Source organism: Macaca nemestrina, chromosome X (genome assembly GCF_043159975.1).
Source record: "Macaca nemestrina isolate mMacNem1 chromosome X, mMacNem.hap1, whole genome shotgun sequence".
Classification (NCBI taxonomy): domain Eukaryota; kingdom Metazoa; phylum Chordata; class Mammalia; order Primates; family Cercopithecidae; genus Macaca; species Macaca nemestrina.
This window is the reverse complement of record NC_092145.1, coordinates 142,549,892-142,560,072: the sequence shown is the minus strand read 5'-3', so window position 1 is coordinate 142,560,072 and position 10,181 is coordinate 142,549,892. Positions and strand designations below refer to the sequence as shown.

The following is a 10,181-nucleotide window of genomic DNA, read 5'->3' as shown; positions in this document are numbered from 1 at the left end:
TGTAAATCTCACGCCTGCCCACATGTCTGGCCATGGACAATAATGGCTTCTCGCTCTCTTCTGCCTTCAAATTTCATGCAAGTTTCTCTCACTGACAAACTCTCAACTGGAACTGTACTAAGGCAAGAGTTCTGGGGAATGTGCTTCTCAGTGTCTCTTCTGGAAAGCACAGATTCTAGAAGAAGGGCAGTGGTGACACTGAGTTGAGGCGGGACAGTTCCGCCTACACAGAAAGCACAGTGCCTGGCCCTCAGCCAGATCTTAATAAGCCGTGACCACTATCATCATCACCATTCATGAAGCAGCAGGGACGCTGGGCCAGCACTTAACTTTTGCTTTGTTTGAAATTACTATTTTTCTTCCAGGATATCTGTCCACCATGCAGCCTCTTCATGCCCCCATTCCATTGTTCTATAGCTGAGCAAAGAATTGGCAGTCACAATCCTGGAAGGCAACTGCTGGATAATTCAGTGGTATTGAAAATATATGAAGGGATTTATGGGTTAGTGATAACACCCTTCGCATGAAAGTGAGACTTTAGATCTAGTCCTGGCTTTGTTGCTAGCAGCTCTATGATTTGGGGCAAACTACTGAACTGTTCTTGTAACTATTTTATGGAAAAATCTAGAAGGCTGTGATACTGAGACGAGCACATCAGCTCTGGGGTTTCTTCTCCGCAATGCATACCCTCAATCTAATCAGGAGAAAACATCAGACAAACCCAAAGGGAGGGACATTCTACAAAACAACTGACTAGTACTCTTCAAAATTGTCAAGATCAGGAAAAAACAAAGGAAGACTTAGGAGCTGTCACAGATTGAATGAAAGTAAGATGTGACAACTAAATGCCAGGTGGGATTTTAGATTGAATCCTGGAAGTAAAAAAGAACTTCAGTGGAAAACCTAGTGAAATACAAAGACAGTTTGGAGTTGGTGGTATTGTACCAAGGTTCCTTTCTGAGTTCTGATCATTGTAGCACGGTTATGTGGCTGTTAACCATGCTCAGGGGAGGCTATATGGGAACACTCTGTGCTATTTTTGCAACTCTTCTGTAAGTCCAAAATTATCCCCCCAAAAAAACTTTAAAAATAAAAGACTGCAAAGTAGCATCAAGAGTGAATTCATCACTTTGCACTGGGCCTGCAAATGATGTAGCCAGTCCTGTATGGAAGTATATGGAGAACAGGACGAAACATTTCCTAGGATGCAAAGTAAGGAAGCAGCACAAAAATGACTGCCCTGAGCTTGAGAGGGTTCTGGAAGGGATGGAGACAGGAGCTGTTAAATCTGAATGGAACTTGGGGACAGGAATAAGAATGGCTGTGGGACTGAGTGCAGTGGCTCACGCCTGTAATCCCAGCACTCTGGGAGGCCAAGGTGGGCAGACCACTTGAGCTCAGGAGTTTGAGACTACCCTGTGCAACATAGCAAGACTCACGTCTCTACAAAAAGTACAAAAATTAGCCAGGCGTGGGGGTGCACACCTGTAGTCCCAGCTACTTAGGAGGCTGAGGTGGGAGGATCGCTTGCACCTGGGAGGCGGAGGTTGCAGTGAGCAGAGATCACTCCATTGCACTCCAGCCTGGGTGACAGAGTGAAACCCTGTCTCCAAAAAAAAAAAATAGCTTTATATATTAATATCTAAGAATTTTTAAAAATAAAATAGCTGTGGACCACTGATTGAAGACCAGCTGGGACAAGGCACACACACTTCAACTGATGATGGCTACAGAAAACGACAAGAATCTGATTCTGATATCCTCTCCCCAGCTTGGAATTGTAGAAGACCCCTAGAACTTAGAAGTAAGTCTGGAGAAAAGGACGGAACCACCACTCATTGGTATTCTCCCAACCTCCATCGATGCCCCGGGTTTTCTTGTCTTCCAAGGAAAGTCAAAAGCCTTGAATGATTAAGATTAAGTTTCTACCTCCAGTGCATGGAGGCTCTTAATAGAAATTAAGTAGTTATAGAAAAATTAAGTTAGATTTCCTGCCCGCCTGTGTTTGTGGACTGAGATTTGTACCTGTCTCACCCATCAGTCTTCCAAATTGATTTTACTAGTTAATTTGAGATTACAAATTATTCTACGTTGAAGTAGATGAGCATATTTTTTTAGCATAATGAGAAAGGTCATTGCAAATTTGATGCATTGTGAATTAAAATAAGTTAGGATGAAACGAAGGGGTGATAAGTGCTTTACTCTACAGAAGAGTTAATAATGTCAGACCTCCATGGAGAAATTACTCCACTAGATATGGATATGGGCTATAAGGAAAACTGAAAGCCAGAGCTGAAAATCTTAGCTTTGCTGGCCAAAATAAAAATATTACCATATATTTAAATAAATATTAAAGCATAAAAATGGCATGTGTTAATAACACTTAGATTTTACTCAGGAAGGACAAAGTACTGCCAAAGTTTTCAATAGACATAATTATATCTACCATGGTAAATTACTGTTACTGGGTTAAACTATTCTGTTTTGCTTATCAAGGAAGAAAGTCAACATTCTAGCTGTGCCACATTTAATAAACTGGCTGAAAAATATGTGTTACATTAATATAAAACACTGTAGGTAACATCAGCAAAAGTTCTGTAAGATGAGTTCATTAAAACAACAACCTGAGCATCTATATTAAGAGCATTTTAGATGTGTGTTTATTGTATTTATTTGGGAAACAAAACAAAACATTAAAGATACATTTATTTATCAAAAACAAGTCTTATGAGCAGGCAGTTGAAATGTTTAACATTGGACTAATACAGTAATAGAACTAACTTGTTAAATTTTGAAGACAGAAAAGATCCACTTTAACATAAAATACAAAACATCTTCATAAAATTTATTTTGTCCAGTCAAATGTGATCCTCCCTCTTGAGCCCAGGAGTTCCAGATAAGCCTGGGCAATATAGCAAGATCTCCATCTCAAACAAAATGTGATTTTAAAGAAGTTATGTGTATGTTATTCCTCTTCAAGCCATGGGAACGACTTTTAAATACTTTTTTTAAAATAAGGGGCATTTTGAACTGTGCCATCCAACCCAGTAGCCACTATCCACTTGTGACTATTTCAATTTAAATTCTAATTAGCTAAAATGAGAGAAAATTTTAAATTTACTTCCTCTGTCTAATTAGTTACATCTTAAGTGCTCAATAGCCATACAAGCCTATTGGACATTGCAAATTTATATTTTTAATGTGGTATGTTTATTTACATTTCCATCATGGTGGAAAGTTCTATCAGACAAGACTGCTTTAAATAACTTCTGAAAACCACTAATGTAATAAAGTTAGCAATAGAAGTCTGGAAATTTTCTTCTAAATGTAAAGTTTTGTTTCTGTGGTTTTGCTTCTAGTCCAGGGAATATTTCAGATACCACAAAATATTAACCAAATTCAAAATCTGCATATACAATTTGAAATTTCTTCTTGCCTAGGGTCGAATTGTATTTTTCTTTTAAGAAAATTATTTTTAATTGACAAATAATAACTGCGTGTATTTATGGGGTATGATGTGGTCTTTTGATCTATGTTTATAATGTGGATTACTATTCTGTATTAGCTCTGTTACTAGTAGTTTGTAAAATAACTTATGAAACTGAACGGTGAAGCCAAAGACTATCTTAGTTGGATTAAATCTGAATTACGGAAGTTAAAGCCTTTTTGCCCTTTATGGAAGATTTTTTTTATGCAAGATTTTTAAAATTATCTATTTTTTTTTCTTTTCCCGAGACGGAGTCTCACTCTGTCACCCAGGCTGGAGTGCAGTGGCACAATCTCGGCTCACTGCAATCTCCACCCCCTGGGTTCAAGTGATTCTCCTGCCTCAGCCTCCTGAGTAGCTGGGACTACAGGCACACGCCACCATGCCCGGCTACTTTTTTTGTATTTTTAGTAGAGACGGGGTTTCATCATGCTGGCCAGGCTGGTCTCAAACCCCTGACCTCAGGTGATCCACCCGTCTCGGCCTCCCAAAGTGCTGGGATTACAGGTGTGAGCCACTACGCCCAGTAAATTATCTACTTTTTAAGACCTTTGTAGGCATAGCTTAACTTATAAAGATGTATGTAGAAGTACTATGGTTTTATTAAGCTGAAGGCAACTACTACAACAAATCATTCAGAGAATTATTTTTAAAAATAAATCCTTAATATTTTATCTTTAAAAAGCTATACTTGTATATTATAAACTATACTTAAATTTTGCTAAAATACTCTAAAAGTTGAATTTTGAAAAGATATATTTGAAAATATGTATTCATTCTACAAATCGGTCACATAAAAAAATCTAAATCTCGCAAGTCACGAAAATAAAAAGACTTGTCAAGTTTTATATGAATTATATTATTTGACTGAGTGGCTCCTTACTTTCTATTGGATTTCTTTCTCTACTTTATCAAAAAAACAAATTATATTAATGTCAATTATTTAAGACAAAGATATGGGTCAGAAGCCAGTGACCAAAACTAAAGGCTGACCTCTTACAAGGGAAAAAATTGCTTTTTGAACAATACCTAAGAATGCTATAAAACAGATGTGACTGAGGGCCATTTGATAGGTTAAAAGCTGAAAGATGGCATTAAACCTGGCAAAATGGTTCTTAAGCACAAATGGTCGAATGATGAAATTATAGAGTACTTCCCATGGCTGAAACATTCAAGAACTTTCTTTAAAATCAAGTGCCTATGTTAAAAATAAAATCCTATGCATGAGCAAAATGGGATTATTTTTTAATTCTCTAAGAATCCTGTCAATATCCTTTAAAATCACTTCTTTCTAACTGAATATGGAATCTTTTTTCACTTAAAACATTGTAAGATTTACATTTGTATGCATTTCAACTAGTAGAATCTATCAGAAAAATACAGCAAACATATTAAAACCTTCACCCAGACATTTCAGAAACCAAAAATTACGTTAGTGTCTGAATTTGGTCAGATCCTTAGCATTTATAGTAGCATATTCTTAAATCTAACCTACCTAAATGGAACTACAGTTTTATAATATGATTTTCTACGTTAACCCTGAGAAAACGTCAGTGCTAAGATATTATCAGGAGGTAACTAAAGAAATGCTGTTCTCATCAGGAGTAAATTAAAAGAACACAGGTCTCATCGGAAAGTTTAGGTCAAACTATGTGTCAAGCCTATGATTCTGATGGATGTATAAGAAAGGTACTGTGGGTGCTCTGGTTATATGTAAACCATACCTCGCTTCTGAGTTAGTGGCATTAAGATCTAAGCCCTTGGTTACGATGTACTTGGCAGATACTCAATGTCTAGTGCCTGCAAGTTTCTATGCTTGGCAAGTATTTCCCAGTGCCTCTTCTACGGCTCCCTACCTATCTTTATTCACTGACACTCAGATGTCATCTGTCATTACGTGCTAAGTGTACTGATCTTCTCACCCCACATTCAAAGGCAATGAAAACTACCATTTTATATTATTTGACTGATCGACTCCTTACTTTCTATTGAATTTCTTTCTCTGCCTTATCAAAAAAAAAAGTATATTAATGTCAATTATCTAAGACAAAGCCATGGGTCATAAGCCCATGAGTTTACTACCATTCCCTCAATGAAAGGTTGTCATCAAATCCACAGATGAAACATTACACATCTTCCTAATGTGATTCTACCTCCTTTATGAGCAGAAAAAGAAGTTTGGCAATTTCTACAGGTGTTAATGCAAACTACTCTGCCAGTACAGCAGGCTGATTTTGGAATTAGAACTTGAGAAACTTACAAAATAGTCTTAACAGTTTAAAAAAAAAAAAAAAGTTTGGCAGCTGCCGTTCAGGTGCTTCTGTCAGTGGCGTTGGGATCTCTTGACTTTTACTCCTGCTCCGACTCTGGAGGGGTCACTGCTGGAAGCGACTGAGATCTGGCTTCAGCACTTCTGACATTATGTCTAAGGCTACGGATACTGCTGTTGATGGAGGTCACACACAACTTCCAGTCCCTTCCATTTTCCGAGAGATCACAAATTGGGTAGTTTTCTTGGAGGAACTCTGGTGGTAAAGACCCAAGACATAACAGTTTACTTGCAAATCACTTCTCAGAGAAATCAATTCATTCAACTTTCATTCTACTACGGTGTCTGTGAAAGGATCATTAACACTTCAATTAAAACACATAGGCTATAATCATTATTAAATTAGCTGAACAAATTCTTTAATCTAAAAAGAGAACTATATGAAACAGCACCATGCTTAAATCACAATAAAGCAAAAATCTCCCATGACCTTGCCACATACCAGAATAGAAATCCTCTGCTGCCTTGAGTATCCAAGGTCAACTTTTGTTACTCTCAAAAGTATCAAACAAGCATCTAGCATGTCACTTATCAGCTCGAATAGAGACATGCTAAGCCTCTGCAATGAACAAGAGGCTGCAGTGTCATCCTACTTTAAGAGGGAAGAAGCTGTAACTGCTAACTTTTCTGGTACTGCTGGATTTATCTCTGATAAAAGGAATAAGGGTATTTAGATCTTGCAATTAGAGGAAGACTTCTAAAAGGGAAGGTGACAGAGTAACATAATTCAAGGAGCACTCTTAGAGAAAGTGAGAAGACAGACAAGGAGAAAGGTATGGAAGAGAGGTGTTTATTAGAAGAACAGGGCTGCCCTCGGACACATCATTAGGTAATCAAAGGTCTAAGTGCCTTTCAGCCCTTGGAAAAGGATCTGGTGATCCCTACAGGTTAGCATTAGTTAGTTACATTAATCTCATTTGTTTTTCAATAGGGTTAATAGGCTAATAAACATGCCATAAACATCACATATATCCAAATTTTTTAGCAAGGCATGTGTCAAGGTTGAAAGGCTTTTGTACCCAAAGGACTAATTAATTAATGGATCAGTGGTAGCCTGGAAAAAGGTTTTTGTGGTATGTCACTGGATTCAGTATCCCACTCTATCCTGCTAACATTTTATTAATCAAAAATAAGTTCTGGAAAAAATGTTTATCCCATTTTCCCACAACAGCAAAGCTGGGAGGGATAATTACCACACCGGAAGACAAATACAATGCTTGCAAAGCTTTCAACAGGTGGCAACAAGGAGCCTAAATTGACTGGTGTTTCCCAAAATGTGTTCTCTGGAACGCTAGTCATAAAAGAAGTTTCTTGGGGAAAAAGGTGCTAGTTGCACAAATGGGAAATGCTACCCTCTGCAGCTAGTCACCACTTGGGGATTTAAGATTGCACACAAGCATATTCAGGGTTCTGAACAATCCCACAGAAAAGACAAGTGGAGCCTCCTTTTGCTGATTGAAATGTTAGAGATGCAGCTGCGTTGGTGGGACGCATAAATGAGGGAGGTGGCAGTGCACAGGACAACAGAAGGTCAGGGATCAAGACTGGGAGATTTAGGCAGGCTTGATGGCTAAAGGCATTCAGTTTTCAAACTGACAGTTGGCCAGGCACGGTGGCCAAGACGACCAGATTGCTTGAGCTCAGGAGTTCGAGACCAGCCTGGGCAACAATGGTGAAACCCTGTCTCTACTAAAAATACAAAAAAATTAGCCAGGCATGGTGGCGCATGCCTGTAGTCCTAGCTACTCAGGAGGCTGAGGTGGGAGAATCACCTGAGCCCGGGAAGTCGAGTCTGCAGTGAGCCATGATCTAGCCACTGTACTCCAGCCTGGGCAACAGGAATGAGACCCTGTCTGCAAAATAAAAGAAACTGACAGTCAAGTGAAACGCATCTATTGACTGAGGTCCTTGGGGTGCTTGCTTAAGGTCTTTCCTAGCCGTTTGACTTTAAAAGTATTTCACGAGGCTGGGCACAGTGGCTCACGCTTGTTATTCCAGCACTTTGGGAGGCTGAGGCGGGTGGATCGCTTGAGCCCAAGAGTTTGAGGCCAGCCTGGCCAGCATAGTGAAATCCATCTCTACAAAAAAATTACAAAAATTAGCCAGGTGTGATGGCGCATGCCTGTAGTCCCAGTTACTCGAGAGGGTGAGGTGGGAGGATCATTTGAGCTTGGGAGGTCGAGGCTGCATTAAGCTGTGATCACGCCACTGCATTCCAGCCTGGGCAACAGAGTGAGACCCTGTCTCAAAAAAAAAAAAAAGAAAAGGTATTTCATGAAACACCTAAAACACCTACTAACATCTAGCTGAATTTGAGAAACACAGTTCAGGGAATGCTGACCTACACTGACAAGATATGATGCAGCAAAAAATATATTTATATTTTTCTTACATTAACATTAAAAGGTGCTAGCGGTATAAATGGTAACAGCCTGAATACTAACAATATAAATGTCAGTTATAGCAAGAAAGATCTAGAGGTCTTAGTTGACCATATATTTTATTTTATTCTATTTTATTTCACTGAGACAGGGTCTCACTCTGTCACCCAGGCTTGAGTGCAGTGGCACAATCACGGCTCACTGCAGTCTCAACCTTCTAGGCTCAAGTGATCCTCCTGCCTTAGCCTCCCAAGTAGCTAGGGAGTAGCTAGTAGCCAGTGTATGCCCAGCTAATTTTTGTATTTTTTGTAGAGACAGGGTTTCACCAGGTTGCCCAGGCTGGTCTCGAACTCCTGAGCTCAAGGCATCCTCCTGCCTCTGGCTCCCAAAAGGGCTGGGATTACAGGCATGAGCCACTGCGCCTGACCTGACCATAAATTTTTAAATGGCATGTGACATTTTAGGCTGCATTAACAGCCTAATAGGTTGTACTATTGTATCCTGGGTGGATTTAAGCACATCTGAAGGTAGTTATTGAATCAAATCATGAAGGATCAGGGCAACATGTATGTGAGGAATTCTGAAGGGAAATGTTAATATTTAACTGAAAAAGCATAAGGCTTAAGAGGGAAACGGTTGGGTAGAACATTTCCTCTCCAACCCTCATACTACCATGTGGAGAGACCTCTACATTGGAAAGTTGGGATGAATGGGACATGTACGATTGAAGAATAAAGCTGCTATTTTTATCTTCACCTGCCTGAATGGAGCAGCCCTTTCTCACTCGGTTCTGAACTTAAAAGGGAGTGTCTTTATGATCTCCTAATGCTCCAGCAGGAAGTGATGGCTGTCATTAACTGCTTGAAGGCCCAACCTGTGAAAAGTGATTGGATTGACCCTGTTTAGGTAGAGAAGGGATAACCAAGACAAATGTGTATGATTTACAAAGGAAGGTACATTTTGAGTCACTAGAAGGAAGAACTTTCCCATGAATTGTAGCTGAGACAGCAGGTGCCTCATCAATGGAAGTGTTCAAAGCCCAGGGGAGGTGACTCTGTCAAAGTTGAGATAGGAGTTCCTGCTGTGGGTGGGATGTTGTATTAGAGGGCCTGTAAAGTATTTCCTATTGCTAAGATTCGACAGTTCTGCAATATAAAGACATGGATGGGGGTTTAAGGAGTGAGGGTTGTTCACTAATTGCAAATCTGCCTACTAACTTCCTCCCTATCAATTAAGAGCCCTTAAGTGATACTGAACTCTCATCAGAGAGCATCAGATAATAGTTATTTATATGAAATCTACACCTTTGGCTCCTGGACAGAGTTACCTTTGACTACTAATTTTCAGAAACTTTTCCCCCAAATAACAAAATATTAGGGTAAGAAACTATATAAGAATACAAGAATAAATTGGTTTATTCATTCAATGGGATATGAATCAGCAGTTCAAATGTATGAAAAGATCTCAAAAACATAATGTTGAGTGATTTTAAGTTGTGCAAAAAGATTACTGTACATCCCCATTTACGTACATTAAAACAACCACATGCCGAGTGCAGTGGCTCACACCTACAATCCCAGCACTTTGGGAGGCCAACGTGGGAGGATTGTTTGAGCCCACCAGTTTGAGGCTGGAGTGCAGCGTTGCAGTGAGCAACAGTGAGCCACGATCACACTACTGCACTCCAGCCTGGGCAACAGAGCAAGACTCCATTTCAAAAAAAAAAAGAAAAGAAAAAATAAAGTAAAATAAAATAACTACAGAACAATATTACATATTATTTATGGATCTATTAACATAGGTAGCAAAAGTATAAAACATGCGTGGGAATGATATATCCAACTCCAGGACTGTGATTACTTCTGGGGAGCAGGAGAGAGGAAAGGGATGATGAGTTGGAGTGTTAATTATATCAGTAAAGCTTTATTATTTTTTTAAAAACAAAAACGTGGAGCACAAAACACGAAATGTCTATTATCAGTGA

The 10,181-nt window shown here is 39.2% G+C and overlaps 1 protein-coding gene across 6 annotated transcripts in view; it reads right to left on the bottom strand.

The window, feature by feature from the left end:
* Positions 1-2,619: 2,619 nt before the first annotated feature.
* LOC105478283 (BEN domain containing 2) overlaps positions 2,620-10,181 on the bottom strand; it is a 64,117-nt gene continuing 56,555 nt past the window's right edge. For all 6 annotated transcript variants that reach the window (XM_071088513.1, XM_071088518.1, XM_071088514.1 and 3 more), the window contains one exon: positions 2,620-6,012. In XM_071088513.1, the coding sequence (XP_070944614.1) occupies positions 5,837-6,012 (176 nt within the window). In that variant the 3' untranslated portion in view covers positions 2,620-5,836. The remainder of the gene's footprint in view (positions 6,013-10,181) is intronic.